Source organism: Dysidea avara, chromosome 4 (assembly GCF_963678975.1).
Source record: "Dysidea avara chromosome 4, odDysAvar1.4, whole genome shotgun sequence".
NCBI lineage: Eukaryota > Metazoa > Porifera > Demospongiae > Dictyoceratida > Dysideidae > Dysidea > Dysidea avara.
This window is the reverse complement of record NC_089275.1, coordinates 44626108-44646705: the sequence shown is the minus strand read 5'-3', so window position 1 is coordinate 44646705 and position 20598 is coordinate 44626108. Positions and strand designations below refer to the sequence as shown.

The 20598-nt window shown below is 37.5% G+C and overlaps 1 protein-coding gene across 1 annotated transcript in view; it reads left to right on the top strand.

Moving 5' to 3' along the window:
- The window catches only part of LOC136254188 (uncharacterized), a 77050-nt gene extending 57361 nt beyond the window's left edge, over positions 1–19689 (top strand). Inside the window, exons 11-12 of the mRNA XM_066046862.1 lie at positions 12153–12844; positions 19035–19689. Of these exons, the coding sequence (XP_065902934.1) occupies positions 12153–12844; positions 19035–19451 (1109 nt within the window). The 3' untranslated portion in view covers positions 19452–19689. The remainder of the gene's footprint in view (positions 1–12152; positions 12845–19034) is intronic.
- The last annotated feature ends 909 nt before the right edge of the window (positions 19690–20598 follow it).

The following is a 20598-nucleotide window of genomic DNA, read 5'->3' as shown; positions in this document are numbered from 1 at the left end:
TATTTCTTATTGTTGACTTCTTCTTCGTCTTTTTGTACACTTGCAAAAATTGCTATAAAATGCAAATGCGTACTCTGATCGCCTTGAAATTTGGTACACAGAAAGGGAGTCCAAAGGCGAATGCTAGTATCAAATTTGGTGCAAATCTGATGAACGGTTAAAGATTTATGACCAATTATTAGCGTAAAACAAGATCAATTTGTTGTCATGCGTACAGGGTAAACCGCTTCATGGAATGAGTTGAGAATCGTTTTGTGGATAGATCAACCATTGTAGGAGTGCCTTTTGGTGGTTTGAAAGCAATCGATATAAAGATCATGGAGATATGACACGAAATTGAAGGTGTGTAATAATTGCGCGATCGAGATTTGTGAATAAAAGTACCAATAATGTTCACACCTACCAGGCAAACCGTTTAGAGCAGTGAGCTGAATATTGGTATGTAGCTGGAATAGTCATCATAGAAAGTCCTTGCAGTAGTACGGAACAATCGGAGTACAAACCACTGAGTTATGATTCCAAAGCCAACTCTGTGTAACAAATACGAGATCGAGATACTCTAATAGAACAGCACCCTAATAGAGCATCGAGCTAGTTCATGACTTACTCCATTATAGATTTCTATTTCATTGCAAGTTATGCTGTAGGGAGTTCAGTAGCAACCAGTTAATATTGTAGACAGTTCAGCTACAAGCAAGTAACCCTGTAGAGAGTTCAGCTACAAATATAATGTGGTTTGTACTCCGATTGTTCCGTACTACTGCAAGGACTTTCTATGATGACTATTCCAGCTACATACCAGTTTTCAGCTCACTGCTCTAAACGGTTTGCCTGGTAGGTGTGAACATCATTGGTACTTTTATTCACAAATCTCGATCGCGCAATTATTACACACCTTCGATTTTGTGTCATATCTCCATGGTCTTTATATCGATTGCTTTCAAACCACCAAAAGGCACTCCTACAATGGTTGATCTATCCACAAAACGATTCTCAACTCATTCCATGAAGTAGTTTACCCTGTAGGCATGACAACAAATTGATCTTGTTTTACGTTAATAATTGGTCATAAATCTTTAAGTTTGTAGCTGAACTCTCTACAAGGTTACTTGCTTATAGCTGAACTGTCTACAATATTAACTGGTTGCTACTGAACTCCCTACAGCATAACTTGCAGTATAATAGAAATCTATAATGGAGTAAGTCATGAACTAGCTGAACTCTTTACAGGGTGGATTTTGGTTGTTAAACTCTCTGCATGAAGACTTGTTTGTAGCAGAATTCTCTACAATATTGCTTACAGGTCACACTGAAGAGAGTTCAGCTATCAACAAGTCATGCATCCTGTAGAGAGCTCAGCTGCAAACAATTCACTCTGTAGAGAATTCTGCTACAAACAAGTCTTCATGCAGAGAGTTTAACAACCAAAATCCACCCTGTAAAGAGTTCAGCTTTACTAACAAGTTACTCTGTAGAGAGATCAGCTAGAAACAAGAGAGAGCTCAGCTACAACCAAATCACCCTGTAGAGAGTTCAGCTATAAACAAATCACCCTAGAAGGAGTTCAGCTACAAACAAATCACACTGTAGAGAGATCAGCTAGAAGAAGCCACCTTGCAGAGGGTTCAGCTATGAACTGATCACCCTGTAGAGAATTCAGCTAGAAACAAATCACCCTGTAGAGAGTTCAGCTACAAAAAAAACTATCCTGTAGAGAGTTCAGCTTCAAACAAATCACCCTGTAGAGAGTTCAGCTAGACACAAGTCACCCAGTAGAGAGATCAGCTAGAAGAAGTCACCTTGTAGAGAGATCAGCTAGAAGAAATCACCTTGCAGAGAGTTCAGCTACAAAGAAACCATCCTGTAGAGAGTTCAGCTACAAACAAATCACACTGTAGAGAGATCAGCTAGAAGAAGCCACCTTGTAGAGGGTTCAGCTATGAACTGATCACCCTGTAGAGAATTCAGCTAGAAACAAATCGCTCTGTAGAGAGTTCAGCTACAAAGAAACTATCCTGTAGAGAGTTCAGCTTCAAACAAATCACCCTGTAGAGAGTTCAGCTAGACACAAGTCACCCAGTAGAGAGATCAGCTAGAAGAAGTCACCTTGTAGAGAGATCAGCTAGAATAAATCACCTTGCAGAGAGTTCAGCTACAAAGAAACCATCCTGTAGAGAGTTCAGCTATAAACAAATCACCCTGCAGAGAGTTCGACTACAAACAAATCACCCTGTAGAGTGTTCAGCTAGAAACAAATCACTTTGTAGAGAATTGAACTATAAACAAAACACCCTGTAGAGAGTTCAGCTAGACACAAGTCAGCTAGAAGTAGTTACCTTGTAGAGAGTTCAGCTACAAAGAAACCATCATGTATAGAGTTCAGTTGCAAACAAATCACCCAGTAGAAAGTGCAACTACAAATAGATCACCCTGTAGAGAGTTCAGCTAGAAACAAGTCATCCTGTAGAGAGATCAGCTAGAAGGATCACCTTGTCGAGAGTTCAGCTACAAATAAATCACCCTGCAGATAGTTCAGCTAGAAACAAGTCACGCTGTAGAGAGATCAGCTAGAAGAAGTTACCTTGTAGAGAGTTTAGCTACAAAGAAACCACCATGTAGAGAGTTCAGCTGCAAACAAATCACCTATAGAGAGTTCAGCTTGAAACAAATCACCCTGTAGAGAGATCAGCTAGAAGAGGTCACCTTGTAGAGAGCTCAGATACAAAGAAAACACCATGTAAAGAGTTCAGCTGCAAACAAATTACCTGTAGAGAGTTCAGCTAGAAACAAGTCACCCTGTAGAGACATCAGCTACAAAGAAACCATGAGTTCAGTTACCATATAGAGAGATCAACTAGAAACAAATCATCTTGTAGAGAGTTCAGCTACAAACAAATCACCCTGTAGAGAGTTCACTTGTAGAGCGTTTAGCTACAAGCAAATCACCCTGCAGATAGTTCAGCTAGAAACAAGTCACCCTGTAGAGAGATCAGCTAGAAGAAGTTACCTTGTAGAGAGTTCAGCTACAAAGAAACCATCATGTAGAGAGTTCAGCTGCTACAAACAAATTACCCTATAGAGAGATCAGCTAGAAGAAGTTATATTGACGAGAGTTCAGCTACAAAGAAACCATCATGTAGAGAGTTCAGCTGCAAACAAATCACCTCAGAGAGCTCATCTACAAGCAAATCACCCTGTAGAGAGTTCAGCTACATTTCAAGTCACCCAGTAGAGAGATCAGCTGCAAACAAGTTATCCGTAGGGAATAATTGACATGTAATACAAATATGCATTAAATATATATAATATAATTTGTACATTTACTGATAAAATAATTAGTTAAAGTATTTAAATTCTGCTTCATCTTTATCTTCTTCCTGTGGTAAAAAAAAAAGATAGGTTTAAAAAGCCCCAAAGCTGGCCATAGGCCGGCTTTGGGGTATACAAATACAAAAAGAAGTGAAATCTAATCCAAAACAGCCAAGCTATAAAAAAAAGAGTGCGGCCCTCAAAAAGGCTATGGTGAAAAAAGATGTGAAATCCAAGGTGGTGGCCAAGAAATGGCTGTGATGGTTGGTTAATGGTAAAAATTTTAATAACGACAATTCAGGTGAATTTTGTGCCAAGACCAAGCAGCACCAAATTCACCTGAATTGTTGTTATTAAAATTTTTACCATTAACCTACCATCACAGCCATTTCTTGGCCGCCACCTTGGATTTTGCATCTTTTTTCACCATAGCCTTTTTGAGGACCGCACTCTTTTTTTACAGCTTGGCTGTTTTGGATTAGATATATAATACATATATTTATTACATGCCAATTATTTCCTACAGGATAACTTGTTTGCAGCTAATCTCCTCTACTGGGTGACTTGAAATATAAGCTGAACTCTCTACAGGGTGGTCTGTTCGTGGCTGAACTTTCTACAGGATGATTTGTTTATGGCTGAACTCTCTACAGGGTGACTTGTTTCTAGCTAGAGTAACTTGTTTCTAGCTGAACTCTCTACAGGGTGATTTGTTTGTAGCTGAACTCTCTACAGGGTGATTTGTTTGTAGCTGAACTCTCTACAGGGTGATTTGTTTGTAGCTGAACTCTCTACAGGGTGACTTGTTTCTAGCTGATCTCTCTATAGGGTAACTTGTTTCTAGCTGAACTCTCTACAGGGTATTTTGTTTGTAGCTGAACTCTCTACAGGGTGATTTCTTTGTAGCTGAACCCTCTACAGGGTGATTTCTTTGTAGCTGAACTCTCTATAGGGTGATTTGTTTGTAGCTGAACTGTCTAAAGGATGATTTGTTTGTAGCTGAACTCTCTACAGGGTGATTTGTTTGTAGCTGAACTCTCTACAGGGTAATTTGTTTGTAGCTGAACTCTCTACAGGGTGACTTGTTTCTAGCTGATCTCTCTATAGGGTAACTTGTTTCTAGCTGAACTCTCTACAGGGTGATTTGTTTCTAGCTGAACTCTCTACAGGGTGATTTGTTTGTAGCTGAACTCTCTATAGGGTGATTTGTTTGTAGCTGAGCTGTCTAAAGGATGATTTGTTTGTAGCTGAACTCTCTACAGGATGATTTTTTGTAGCTGAACTCTACAGGGTGATTTGTTTGTAGCTGAACTGTCTAAAGGATGATTTGTTTGTAGCTGATCTTTCTACAGGGTGAGTTGTTTCTATCTGATATCACTTGGGTGATTTGTTTGTAGTTAAACTCTTTACAGGATGACTTGTTTGTAGCTGAACTCTCTACAGGGTGATTTTTTTGTAGCTGAACCCTCTACAGGGTGATTTGTTTGTAGCTGAACTCTCTATAGAGCTTATGCAGGGGGCGTGGTAATTATCTCTAAGTGCCCAGCTCTTACACTCGTTAGCACCGTTCCGCCATTTGTAGGGTAGAAACGTTGCTTAGTGAAACTGCTCATGGATAGTGCACAACGCGTAAACCAGGCGTTTTCTTATTCACAGTATTATTTAGAACAGTCAGGAGACACCAAGGATCGATATCTCGATAAATTGAAGTTGATTTGTTGCGAGGAAGATCCCTATTGCCGACTGGAGAAGCCTTCATCGTTTTCAGAACATGCTATTGAGTGGAATGAATGGCCAGATGTGATGTACGGAGATGTATATAACTACCTAATACTGACACCTAGTCTTTACACACATGAACAACTTAAAACTTACAAAAGTCTGGAGGCTTTCAATCAAGTTGTGAATGGATGGGTGAGTGATGTTATTTGCAGTGTCAGTCGATCCAGTAGTACCAAGCTTTACTTGTTTACAGCACTTGTTAAACATTCACAAAGCCTTTCATTACCCTCACTGAAGGTATGGGTTTCAGTTAAACAGAGTGGAGAGGTGTTGTGTGCTCACTGTACATGTATGGCTGGTGCTGGAGAGGCTTGTTCACACATTGCTTCTGTGTTGTTCATGTTGGAGTTAAATACTCAGATGAAGCAGCAGTTTTCGTGCACATCATTGCCGTGTTCATGGCTACCAAGCACTTTTCGAAGTGTCCCATTTTCTGAAATTGGTAAAATAGACTTCACTACACCAAAGCATAAGCGCAAACAAACTGTCACTGAAGGATGTGGAGACCCATCTACGAAAAGCAAAAAGTTTTCTATTCCTAAGTCTACTGATTCTGATTTAGCCACTTTTCATAATGAGATGTCTCAAGGACTGGGGAAACCAGTTGTGCTGTCATTGATGGCTGAGTATAATGATTCTTATGTTCCAGAAACAGAATCTGGGGTTTTACCCAAACCTTTAACAGAGTTGCATGATCCGACGGCAATGGAGATGGCATATAATGATCTTTTGACCAAATGTGAAGATATTTACGAGACTGTGTCTTTCACATTTAATCAAGCTGTCATGGTGGAGGAGCGCACAAGAGAACAAAGTAAATGTCGAGCTTGGTTTGAGCAACGTGCGGGTAGGATAACAGCTTCTAAGTTGCGTGAAGCTTTGCATACTAACCATTTTCAACCATCTGTTTCCCTGATCAAGGCTATATGCTATCCTGAGCAGCGTAAATTTACTTCTTCTGCATGCCAGTATGGGTGCAAGCATGAAGATATTGCCAGGGTAGCATATACAGAAAAAATGCAAGCTTGTCATGAGAATTTTATGGTAATACAATGTGGCCTTATTTTGGATCCTGAATTTCCATTCTTGGGTGCCACACCAGACGGCCTTGTCTACTGTAAGTGTTGTGAGAGTCGTGTTTTAGAAATCAAGTGTCCTTTCTCCTGTAAGAATAAAGCATTTTCAGAAGCCATTCTTGATAATTCTTCCTTCTTTTTAGAAGACGACAATGGCAGACTCGCACTTAAGGAAGATCATATGTATTATTATCAAATCCAACTGCAGATGAAGCTATGCCACATGCAACATTGTGATTTTGTAGCTTGGAGGGAAGGTGAAATATTTCACCAGATGGTAGAGCTGGATTCTGATTTCAATGACTCGGCTATACATGACGTTGAACCATTCATTAAATTGGCCATATTACCTGAACTAGTAGGAAAGTGGTTCAGCAAGCAACCAATAATGCCACTGCAGTCATCAAGCAGTACAGCTGCTAGTGGTGGTGCAAGCTCCAGTACTAGCGTGTCTGTTGATGCAAGTGTAAACCAGGTGGATTCCACAGACTCTCACATTACTAAGGTGGATGCTACTGCAGGCTCGAGGAGCAATGATGTCCATAATTCAAGTTCTTCAGATGAACAGGAAGGATACTGCTATTGCGGTAAAGGAGAAGACTATGATAACATGATTTGCTGTGATAACAAGGATTGTTTGATAGGATGGTTTCATTTTTCATGTTTAAAAATGACCAAAAAAGATGTTCCGAAAGGGAAATATTTTTGTCCAGACTGCCACAATCAGAGGAGTTCTAAGAGATCAAAGAAGGCAATGAAACATCATTAATATACTCTACTGTACATGCACTTTCATATCCTAAATGTAAATAAAATGAATGTTACGTAAATATCAACAATATTATTTATTACAATGACAGGTACAACTTAGTAAATAATTAAAATGGTACTACAGAGTCACAACAGTTACATAGCACACAACATATTACAACTATTTTATCAACAGGAGACACACCCTCTTCGTCACCTTTGAGCATGTTAATAGACAGAGTTGATTGTAATATGGAATATTTTTGCCTTACTAGCCCAATAACTCTTTCAACATGAATTCTAACATGAGAAAGCTGGCGAGCAGTGTCAACTTCTAGCTTACTTAACTGCTTTTTCCCTCTTGTAAAGGGAGGTACCTTGACTTCTGCACAATACATTCCTGCAGCCTTTTCTATTGTGAAGCCACGATCTGCTAAGATGACATCTCCAGGTAACAGTTTTGAGAGGAGACCACAGTTCTCAGTTAAATGTACATCAGATACCCTTCCGCCCCAGCCTTTAGATATAAACGATACTGACCCCTGAGGAGTGATGCCTATTAAGAATTTGCATGTGTTGTGCTTCTTATAGTTCGACCATGTTTGAGCCCTTGCCATCAGTGAAGTTGGCCTGTCTATGAACACTTCAAAACAGTCTATAACAATCGCACATTTCCGAAAATTTTTCCTGAAACATGTTGGCATTGTCTTCCGTAACTGATCCCTCTCTGGCCAATAAATCAACGGTGATAACTTTACATGAAGTACATCTAGCCACTTGGTAATGCATCGGGAAACCGTAGATTGGTTTACACCAAAGCGATATGCCAAATCTTGATCAGGAATATTAAGTCGTAGCTTAATCAAAGTAATCAAGAGCTGATCAAACATGGGACAGCCAGAAAAATGACATTCAGGTAGACCCTTTATCACCAAATTGTATATGGCTAGCAAAACTGCAAACGATGGTAGGCCTGTATAAAACTTCACTTGCTTATCATTCTCTTCTAAGCTCTGTCGACTTACTATCCTTGTCTGCAACTCATCAACCTTTGTATTCAGTTTAGCTTCTCTTGTTCTTAGCTGTTCAAGCTCTTCTACAGCTTGGTTGTATTTCAGGAGTAGGTCATCATATTTCTTGAGTAGTTCATCATACTCTAGTCATGTCTCTTCAGCTTGTTGCAATCTGTTCATTTCATCCAACCTCTTTTGTTTGGCATCTTCAATCTCCTTTCTTTGTTCAGCTTCTCTCCTTTCTTCTTCTCTCAACAATCTCTCCCTCTCATCTTCTTCATGTCTTTTCCTCTCCTCCTCTAACCTTTGCTGCTCTTCTATTTCTTTCAGCCTCCGTTCTTCTTCCAATTTTCTTGCTTCTTCTTGCCGTTTGCTAGACTCAGCAAGCTCTTGCATTCTGCTTTCCTTTGCCTTTTTCTTTTGCTGATCAGTGATCTCGGTCTGCTCTATCCTCCATTTTCTGGAAGCTGTTCTTCTTCGAAAGTCCGCAACCTGAGCTTCCATCTTTCGTTTCATAGGACTGTCAACGCGTTGAAAGATTGTAGGGGTGTAGTTCGGTGCAAACTGGTTGTTACTCTTTTGTCCATCAATGAAATGTTCACTACATATTACCGTGTGCTCGGTTGGGTACCAGTTCTTCCTGTTTACAGCAGCAATCCATTTATTTCTTCGATCTAGATCCGCTGGGAAAGTATAAAAACTTAATCCACTCCCTCTTACACACAAATTGGAACAATTCACAGCACAACACTCCTTTGGCATCTTGTACCTGTATACCCTACAAATGGCGGACTGGTCCTAACGCGTGTCTTAAATTGGTAAGAGCTAGGCGCTTAGAAATAATTACCACGCCCCCTGCATAAGCTCTATAGTGTGATTTGTTTGTAACAGAACTGTCTAAAGGATGATTTGTTTGTAGCTGAACTCTCTACAGGATGATTTTTTTGTAGCTGAACTCTAGGGGTGATTTGTTTGTAGCTGAACTCTATAGGGTGATTTGTTTGTAGCTGAACTGTCTAAAGGATGATTTGTTTGTAGCTGATCTTTCTACAGGGTGAGTTGTTTCTATCTGATATCACTTGGGTGATTTGTTTGTAGTTAAACTCTTTACAGGATGACTTGTTTGTAGCTGATCTCTCTACAGGGTAAGTTTTTCTAGTTGAACTCTCTACAGGGTGATTTGTTTTTAGCTGATCTCTCTACAGGGTAAATTGGTTTCAAGCTGATCCCCCTACAGGGTGACTTGTAACGGTCTGAATCACTAGAGCGATTTATTTGTAGTTGCACGGTGACTGTTGTATTAGAGAATCTCAGCGGCTGAGTGCTCTATCTATTTTTTAGGGTGACTGTTCTGTTAGAGTATCTAGATCTTGTTTTTGCTACACCTACTTTGCTTTCAAAAGTGGTTTGTAATCTGATTCTTCTGTATTGTTGCAAGGATTTTCTATGATGATTATTTCAGCTGCATACTGATTTTCAGCTCATTGCTCTAAGTGGTTTGCCTGGTAGGCATAAAAACTTTTTTTTTTTGTTCATAAAATTCAATTGCACAATTGTGACACAGGTTGGGTTTTGTGTCAGATCTCCATGGTTTTTATCTCGGTTCCTTTCAAACCACAAAAAGGCACTCCTACGATGGTTACTCCATCTACATAGCAATCTGCAACTCATTCCTACAAAGGGGTTCACCCTGTGGGCGTGACAAAAGTTCGACCTTATTTTACGCAAATAATCGGTCGTAACTCTGTGAATGTTAATTGGATTCCTACCAAACTTAGTACTGAGATCCACTTTTGTGAGCCTTAAGTGTGCCAAATGTTGGCCCAATTGGAGCATGCATTGGTATTATATGACAGATTTTGCTAAGTGCGTGAAAAGAAGTAGAAGAAAAAAATGAAGAAATTTAAATGAAATTTTGGCCGCTTGTATCTAGGAAATGGCTGCATGGAGTGATTTTCTTCAAATTTGGTATATAGACTTCCCTAACTGGCCAGCACTTTTGTAGCAAATTTGGTTCGAATCGGATGAGGGATCACAGAGCTACATATGTGTGAAAATCGCATTTTCTTTATTCCTGTCAATATATTCACAGTGTGCACGCTGGCTTCTTGGGCCGCACAACACACTACCGTGTGTCTTGATCAAATATTGAATTAAATCATGCAATGAAATACATTTATAAGTCTGTCTTCAATAATCATCATTTTATCTGCATAGAAAAGAAGAAATTTGAGTAAAAACAAACCTCAAAGTCAGCCATAGGCTAGTTTTTGGGCCTTTTAAAGTACAAAAAGAAATTAAGTGAAATCCACACAAAAACAGCCAAGCTGTGAAAAAATGGTGCAGCCTTAAAACCTGGGTGAAAAAAGTTGTGAAATCAAGGGTGGCGGCCAAGAAATGGCTGCAATGATGTTAATGTTAATAATTTTAATAATGCACACAGCCATTGTTAGCATTAACATAATTGCAGCCATTTCTTGGCCGCCACTTTTGATTTCACAACTTTTTTCACCCAGGCTTTTTAAGGCCGCACTATTTTTTTACAGCTTGGCTGTTTTTGTGTGGATTGTACTATTTGTCTATTTGCATACGATTCACTCCAGTCTGTTGTCACCAGTTTACTACTGTACCATAGCACTTATTACGATGATTATGATGATGACGATTGGTGTAAGTAGGTGCTAAAAGTAGTGTTCTACCCCACCGATCTGTACCAAAAAAGGACTATAATTTTTGCTTTGATCTAGAGAAGTTATAATAGTATTGTATTGCAGAGTTTATTTGATTACTTTTGTAATACTCTAATAGAGCATACATTTTTTTTGAGGATTTCTAATAGAACACACACAAAATGTTCTGGAAAAAATCTAGATTTTTCATTGGTAGCAGCGGCTCAGTGGTTTAGGATTTGGATGTGTCCCTGGTCTGAACGCTGGTAAGTTTTTTCGGCTTTTTTCATACACTTTTTTTTACCCCACGGTGACTGTTGCATTAGACATCTACATTTTAGTTGAAGACAAAATATGCTTAAAACACTCTAGAAAACAGGTGGGCACTAAACAAAATTTTCTATAATATTACTGGACTTAATGTAGCCACAATGTACTTCCCATAATCAAAGTACTTTAGGCATGCTTATAAAATCAGTCAAATGGCTAAATTCATGTTGGTTTGGTTGACTTTACTTACTGCAGGCTACTGCTTCTTGAAAGAGCACAGCGATCAGTGATCAAAAATCAAATTTGCAATGTCTGAGGTCTCTGGTTTTAAGAACCTGCTACAGTATATGTATAAATTGAAATGAAATAACAGCTAAAAAGAAAAGTAGATTTTTCTCAAGAAAATAACATTTCAGCTAACCAGAATATTAATAGTGACAGTAAAGGTGTCTAGAGCAGACATGTGCGGTTCGGTTCCATTACAATTTGGGAAAAGACTCCAACAGGTTGTGCTTTATGGTGGAATCTTTGATTGACCATACACATTGTGTCCATTTTAATGAAAAGATTTTTGAAATATTTTTAGTGGGTCAAGCAGTCTATATAAATGAGCCAAATTTCAAGAATTTGTGTTATTCCATCCTTGAGTTATTAAATGTTTTTGAGGATTCAGTTCAATGCATACATATACTTTAGCAGGTCTTTTAGTGGGTTTTAAAGACTTTGTTATCTCCTGAAGATCAAAGCGTTTTATGCATATCATTTTCTTAATAATGGACATTCCATATGCATGACTGTAGCTGTTAAGTTCCTGTGCCTTGAAACTGTTAGAATTGCAGCTCAGAACAGTTTTTTCTAAAGACATGCTTTTCATTTGTGCATCACCAGATCTTATAACACACAGCACTTTGCATTATTAGAACATTGCAGGATGAAATATTAATTGAAAGTTGTACTTAATTTTCTGTAAAAGTTGTGGTGTGAAATGTACTTTATCGACTTGCTACCACATGTGCTTTAATTGTAATCACATATTCTCCTTTAAAATGTAGAAAAATTGTCTAGTGTTTGAGATGTTTAATTGTGTTGAAAAAATCTTCTAAACTGTTCCAAAGTATATTTACATTGTGAGCAAATGAGCTAACAATACTGTAATGGATCTAACACTAAGATCACACTCTGAAATTGTTATAAATAGTGTGTAGTAATCTAATTAGATCACTTCAAAACCAGTGACTGTGTACCTACGTATGTTTACTTGATTTGTCATCATTATATTTTAGTGAAACAAGAAATTTATGTGAGACAGCTACACTCTCGTACTATCGCAAGATTGAAAGGAAAATATGCCATTGTTGTAGTTAAAATAAAAGGTGTTATTGAGCGGCAGAAATTTGAAATTGATGAGCTTATTTCAACCTTGTCAGCAACTGATGATGAAAATCAAACAATATTTTCCACTGATGAAGCTTTTGTCAAAATAACAAACACAAATCAACTATTTCACTGGATTGGTAAATATTGTAGCATGTATGATTATGAGTTGTTACTGGCACTTGTTGAGTCCACTGAGTGTGAAGAAGCCATAAAACTACTGGATGATTTCTCTGAAGAGTTGCACTCTTTTATTTTGAAGGACCTAGACTTGTTGTCTGAGGATGGAGAGTTACGAGATATCAAAAGCTTCATGCCAGGAATTCATAAACTAGAAATAAAATATGTTGGAGGTAATTTTACACTAGAGGCAAAAGAAAAAATACAGAGCATTCTGTATGAATGTTTTCATCTTAAACGAGGATCAATCATTTTCCGAGGTGCACAAGAAGGTTGTGTTATATTTTTATATCAAATCTCAACAACAGTGAAGTCTCACTTGTTACAGCACCAGATTACTCCTCAAGATGTCATGAAATTGACTGATCACAAAATCAAATATATAAAAATTGATGATATAGAAATTTCAATCTTAAATAAGGTTTGTAAACCAATAGATATAAATTATCATATAATATATGCATGCCTATTCCCAATACTGTCATTAACTGCTCCATGCAAGATGAGTGATGGATATATGATTGTTAAAAAGAGTTTCTATTAATTTTGCCACAACTGCAACAAAATCGTTAGCCCCCCAGGATTTTTTGTTGTTGAAAATTTGGATGGCATTTAAGACAATATATTTAATAGCTGCAAGTAAATTTAGCTATTTTGTTTCTTAGATATCATCATCTTACACTGCAAGATAGTATAGTGTGATCATGTGCAATAAACCTTCATAAGTTTGCTTCTAATTTTGCTGTGTATTGTGATGACTATTCTATTGATGTACATGACTGCTCTATTAGAGCATCTCTATCTTGACAAAAACTAAAATTGGAGCTGATTTGTGTACTGAAAATATTTCCTGTATGCATGCTATTGAAGTACAATTTGCTTCTGTAAAAGTTCTCAAAGTTCTGAGCTAGCTGATCGCTAACAGTCTGAAGAAGATTCAACTGAAATTACCACAACCATATAAATTACACCTGAACATAGGGCTAGTTTGTGAGTTCAATTGGATTGCAAACTAATAATGCTCATGTCACAATGTATGGTATAACTACTGATTATTTGTTGCACGTGTGTTGTGAAACAAAATAATTATAACAATGATGGTCACAGCATCTTCCTACTTCATAATGACATACAGTAAACCAAACAATGTAAATAAGAATGTTTACAATTTGAACATCTGTAGTCAAAATGAATTCCCTTGGCAAAATGGTACCAAGGCCAGAGTAGACAGTCCAATTGGTCAGGCCTGAGCTGGACCAATAATCTGGAGCTGGACCAACTAGCTGACCAGCTCGAACTAGCTATATTACTCTCATGCAATCTCTGGACAATACACATACATTTTACAGATGTTATTGAAAATGCATGTTACCTATAGTTTCTCAGCCTAACTAAAGCACAAAACTACACGTACAGTACTTCCAATTACCTTACAGTACAGCATAACATGCATTGTTTTGTACAGAAATGATTGTGGGTTCTACGTACAGTATCATGTATGCTGACAGTTGGTATTTATTACATGTACGGCAGTGCCTTCTTTGATTCTAAACCAGCACACATATATCACAATTCAATCTTCATAAAATAATCATTAGCACTTCCTTCTTGTACTGGGTGAAAGGCTGGCAGTGACAAACTAGGTGCCTCATTCCGTGACAGGAAGCTGTACACCCATGCTTACATGGCGGCCATCTGGATGAGATTTTGAGTAGAAATCACTCCTCTTCAACTACCCACTCTTCCTGTTGAAATACTGAGCAACCTCTCAGTCTCACCCCACATCATGCCATTTTCAAATAGTGATTGGTCTCGTGACTGTCCACCAGTATATTTATGTGATGATCTGTTCACTTCATAGCATACAAACCAGTATAGTATACTACATTTTTGTAGCTGTGTGAATTCACTGTATACAGCTAACTGCCTAGTCATAAATAGTAAAATTAATTATAGGCTATTCTATAAGGGGGCCATGCTGCATGGGTTCCCTGTGAAATTTGGGAGGAAAGTTGCAAGTTACTAGCTAGTTTTACTTTAAAATTTAGCATCAATTTCAAGGCACTTTCAAGCCTTTAAACTGCAAAAATTCTCCAGCTTCTGGGGGTTGTATCTCCAGACCCCTTTGAACTTCTAATTGCTATAACTAACTGTACACTGAGCCATATAGTAAGTTTCATGCTGTGTTCCCTGTATATCAGGTCTACAATTACCTACCTATTATAGTATAGAAAGTCTGAAGATCAACAGATAGGCAAAATTTCCTGTGGGGGCATGCCCCCAGACCCCCTTAGAATGCTCATGCTTCGCACTTCACAGAGTGTGCTTCACACACTGTGCAGCAACTCCTCTCTCATTGGCAGCACCATGTATATAGTAGCAATTTCAACATATACAATGGCCTGACCAACTCAATTTTCCCTCCTCTGGCCCTGGGTACTTTCTGATTCAGGTGTTTGTGTGTGCGAATTTTACATTTGATTAAGGATCATGGCTATAAGAGTAGTGAAAAAACAAGCGAAGTATTCTGCACCTATGCAGTCATTTCCTACTTCAGTCATAAAGTGCCAATACTACAGGGGGTTTCCAGGGATTTCAGAAAACTCCTTTGGATTTTACATGCTACTTGAAATATTGAGAAATTGAAACTTCAGGCTTCTGGAACCCAGAATATATCATGCAATAAAACACATTTTAACCTTTTATGCAGTTTCTCAGCTGATAACAACACTTGTAGTTTTATTCTGACCAATTAATTTTGGTGAAAAGATTGAGATACTCTAATAAAGCAGTCAAGCTATATAAACTACTCTAGTATAATTAGCTCCTTGCTGTATATTTGATACATGTTGTGGAACAATGAACACACCTGTCAACTAACTGTTTGAGTTTAAAATATGTGGGGTGTATACAGAGCTTATGATAACGTCCGGACACCAGACAACAGACAAAATCCGGTCAAATTGCATAGATGTCTGACCATAATGCAATTTGTCTGGACACTGTGTCCCATCAAAGCACATGGAAGGAGCCTAAGGGCTGAGCTGGCATGCACCAACAATAACAGTCACTTGGTTGCCAGGAGATAGTATACATTCTTACAACCCAAGGGAGTGACCACAAATGTACCAATGCCAACCCTCTAGTGTACTGTAACCACATAACAGCTGCAGTAAGGCATGTGACATCTTACCACTATAATGTTCATTTGCTATGCTATAGTGGACATATTGGGCATTCATCTTCCACATGTCCAGTCAATTTTGGAAATTGTCCGGCCAATTTTGGTTTGCCAGGACATTGTGGCGGGACAACAGAGACGTCTGGTTTGCCAGGACATTGTGACAAGACAACAGAGAAGTCTTATCATAAGCTCTGTGTATATCAATACATACACCACTTTCACACCTCACTTCAAAGGGTAGAGAAGGTGTACAAGCGGTATAATAGCACTGCTATCGGTGCTCAGGAATGTATTAACAAGAAATGGAGGTAGTATATACAAGTTATATCCCTCCTAGATAACTTGTATATACTACCTCCTATTCTCATTTAATGCATTCCAAGTATTATCAGAAATCATCCAATTTCTTTGATGAAATTGTGTGATCTCCTCAGCTTTAATATAGTGACACTTCACAGGATCGATAGTGGGTTTTAGTTTTGTAAAGTGAGCCAAACCATAGATCATGGACTTGGGGAAGAAGATAGTTCGTTTGTTTTACTGAATGAAGAAAGTCACAGGTTAGTTTATATAGCTATTTTGATAGCAATCTAGTCACGTGGTGATGTCCAGACACTGGGTGTAGCACTTAATTGATTTGGCCATTAGTGTTAACATATTCACTACTTTAGTTTATTAATAAAACTACAACACAACCAAAAACAACAAAAAAAAAAGCAAATTCAGGTAATTTTTTTAAATGATGGCAATGTGGCAGCCTCAGAAACACTTGCTGATAAATTGTTCCATAAGACAGCCCTCGATAAAAGAAACTTTTTTTACCATGGTTGGTAAACACCCTGGGAACAAAGAGTCAATTACGGCTAACATGACCTGTTATGTCCTTTGAAAATTGAAAAATATTGAGGAGAAATTTGACGTAGAGACTTGAAAATCTGAATTGCTGTATGAAATCTCCAACGCTCAATCAAAGTATAGGGAAATTTTGAACGGTGAGTCAATGGCAATTTGTTAACAAACTTGGAGTGGATTCTTTCAATTAAACAATTCAGTTTTGTAGTAGATGGAAACCAAGCAACATCACAATAATCAAAGAGTGGCATCACAAAAGCGGAGTATAGTGCACACAGCACTGCAGGTAGCAGTGACCCATATTGGTGCATATATATGTGTCTAAAGTATTGAAAAAAACACCGATATGTAATTCAAGAATTCTATAGCATGGTCAATACTGTTTCTAACTTAGAAATTAAGCAAATTTTGCACAAATATTATTGCAGTATTTTAAAACAGCCATGGTACTCAGTATTCCACATCATAATATTGCATGTACAGGCGATAATACTGAAATATTTCCCAATTCTACTTGGTCATCTATACTGTGCAATGTCCAAGTAGGATTGGGCAATATTTCATGGCTTGCATACGAAACAGACATTACAAAACAAGCTTATCAACTTGCCATATAGTCAGCCATACTGAGAGCAGGGACAAATACTCTTGCTTTGTCATCACAAGTTACCCACAGCAATTAGCATCGCTGTCAGAATTTTTTCTCCTTTCTCATAATTATGCCTAGACAGCAACACACATTCCTTAGTTACTGTTTGAGCTATTATACTCCTCACAATTCAAATCTGCTCCCATGTAGACTTCAGATAGAGTAGTCTCATCCTCTGCATCCTTTTCTTTAAATTGAACTAATCAAATAGAATACTTGAACTTTGCTTTATGATATTGTCTAATCCATATGCATTACCCAAACAAAAGAAGCTGGAGGTGAGCACACTATGACTCAGCTGCATTCTTCAAAAATCGCTTTTCCAGAAGTAAATCTAATACACTTACTTTGCCATCCGCATTGTATAATCAAGTGTTCATTATAGTAGAGCAGCATAGCACCAGAAAATGAGCACTTCGTGCACTTTGTGATACGATTATGACGCTTTGCACAAAAATTGTGCTCCTCGTGACACATGTTTTTTTTGATATAGTGCCATCACAGATTTGACCTTTGGCAACCTTTACAACCATTGTTTCACTGAAAATTAATCATTTTTGCCTTTATCTCCCTGAGACATTATTTTACACTGTTAAAACATGGTATCAAATTGAAGGTGTTTATCTAAGAACTATATTGACTTTTGTTTGAAATTAGTATCTCATTCCACTACAAAGTTATGATCATTTTTATAAGTCATAAAATTCTTTTTCCTTGGGGTATAAATTACCAATGGACAAGTAATTCATAGAATTTCATGGCTAATATAAATGATCTTAACTTTGGAATGCAATCACCTATTGACTTCAAATAAAAGCTTGTTTTAGCAGCACCTTTAATTTGAAACCGTGCAAAATGATGCCTCGGGGAGATAAAGACAAAAACAGTGAATTTTCAATACAGATATGGCTGTAAAGGTCACCAAAGTCAAATATGCTATGGCACTAGATCAAAAAATATGTTACAAAGAATACAACTTATATGGAAAGTTTCATAATTGTATCAAAAAGTGCACAACTATCGCACTATGCCGTCCTACTAATATACCGTAGAGTCTGGTTGTTAAGCGCATACGCTTAATAAATGTTTGACGAAAAAATTTTAAATTAACATATACTTGTTAAGCGCATGCGCCTAATAAACATTTTATGATGGATTTGTTCCTCTTGTGGTGGTATGGTTTGCAGTTGCTTCGCAGTTTGGCTCAGTTTGTGTTCAAATCCTTCGTGAATAGCATGAATTTATAGTTTAGATGACACCGTTACTTTAGTGGAAAGTACGCTATTAGGCCATATCGATGGCCACACCTCCATATATCGCACTAAATTTCGTGCCTTGCACTGTTAGCGAACCCTTAGCGTTTCTTCTCTTGTACAGCTACAGCTAGCGCTGGATTTTCGTGTTCATCCATACATGCGCTTATCAACCATGGTTAGTACCAGAACCGAGTGTGCGCTTAACAAACAATATGCGCTTAATAAATACATGCGCTTAACAACCAGACTCTACGGTATGAATTCTTGGTTTTCCAGTAAGTCTAGTTTTCAATAGTTGTTTCTGACCTTAACTCCGCATAGTGTCTGACAGCAATGCTTGCTGTGGGTAACATGTGTGGATCCTGCCCTCAATATGGTTGTTTGTTTGGTTCCATTTATTGCAAATTTAACATACACCATTAGATCTATCTCCACTAGTAGCTGAAATACTGTTGGTGTCACTGGTAGTTGGTTGATTTTTACGTTGACATTGTAGCCATATATGTGTGCTCCAAAAGAGTAAGGCTTTTGTACATTCAGCTAAATGTATGTATGAATGCCATGTGCCTTAATTAGTTAAGTGGACAATTGATTCTTTTGTAAATACCGTAGTTTGTTTTTTAGTTTTTAATAAATATAAATCTGTATTACAATAATCTTTGTGGTGTAGGCAAGTTTGTTGTTGCCTAAAAATCTACCAAGGAATGTTCAGTTCAATGGTATTTTATCAGCTCAACTGGACAAAATTGATTTACTTCTGAGTTCTGAAAATACCTTGTCAACACTGAGGAAGATCTTTGACAACATTATTATTGACAAGTATCGTCAATTCAAAGTGGCCAGCAAGACATTTAGCAGTAAAGTGTGGAGGTATCCTGCTTGTGAGGAGTTGATGATTGCAAGTGGGTGGGTAGTGGAGAAACAACTACGAATTTCTTCAGCACTAAACAAGTTGAGCATTTGTGTTGACAAAATGCCCACGGGCTTGGATATTTTTGGTGAACAGATCCAGAGAGCAGATGCCACCAAAGCTTTTCCTGGGCTAGAATTTCACCAAAGAAAGCAAATGTTAGTGCAATGCTCCTGAACTACATATTATAGCTATGATACATTTTGTTGTGTTGAACTATTTATAGCTGTCCCGTTTAATTTGCTATATATGTATATCTTTATGTGTTCTTGCTACTAGACTAAGTGTTATATACTATTACTTTAATACTGAATATTTGTATAGTCAAGAACTCACAATGTTTGTACTGCATTGTTACTATTTTACTATGATTTAATCGTTGCTTGTAATTCATCATAATTATGTAGATGAACAATGTATATATACACAAATTTCAACAGTGGACAATATTTTATCAAATCTCCATCTTCCACTTGTACAAGCCAACAATCACATTGGTGGTTGCCTTCACCACTTTGAACCTGACACTGATCTATCAACACGTAACTGCAATTTTAATTAATTCCAGTGAAATTTGTGGCAACCAACAATACAACAGCATCTTGAGGACTGCATACATCTCAGACTCCCAATTTCCAAAAAATTTTTTCTCAAACAGCTAGCTTTCACATGCACAATAAGTATACCAGTATGGAAAAGGAATAGCTGCATGGCATAAATTTTTGACTGGATCTATAGTAAACCTTTCTCAACCACAAACTTTGGGGTTCTCGTGGGAGTAGTAGGAGATCATTTTTATTGTACATTATTAGATAAAAATTCTCCAAATTGTTCAAACTTACAAATAGCTATCTGGGTTGGCTAAAGCCTAATACTTAGTTACATGTATTGAAAATTCTTGTGAAAGATGACCAATACATAGCTGTAGAACAGTAAAATTATTTGAAGACAATATTATAACACTTATATGAATGTTAAAATCACATTGGTGCAAACTATGACTCTGCACTAAAATTCTGCCCATTTTACAAACTTGTAATTTATATGCTTCTGTTTTTACAAAGCCTGAAATGTTCTCATTCTCCATGCCAAATGTCTTTGTTCTGAAAATTTCATCTGTTTCATGCTTTGGGTTTATACACAGCACCATTAAGTTTGCCTGTGGATAGAGGTACTCATTTATTCTATATATATATATACATATACTGTTGAATTAGTGACCTATACCCTGAAACCTGAAGTTGCTTATGAAAATCATACAACTTAATGAAGTTCGCCATCAACTTTAAAATCTTTGTCATTATAATGCTATGCAAGGATTGTG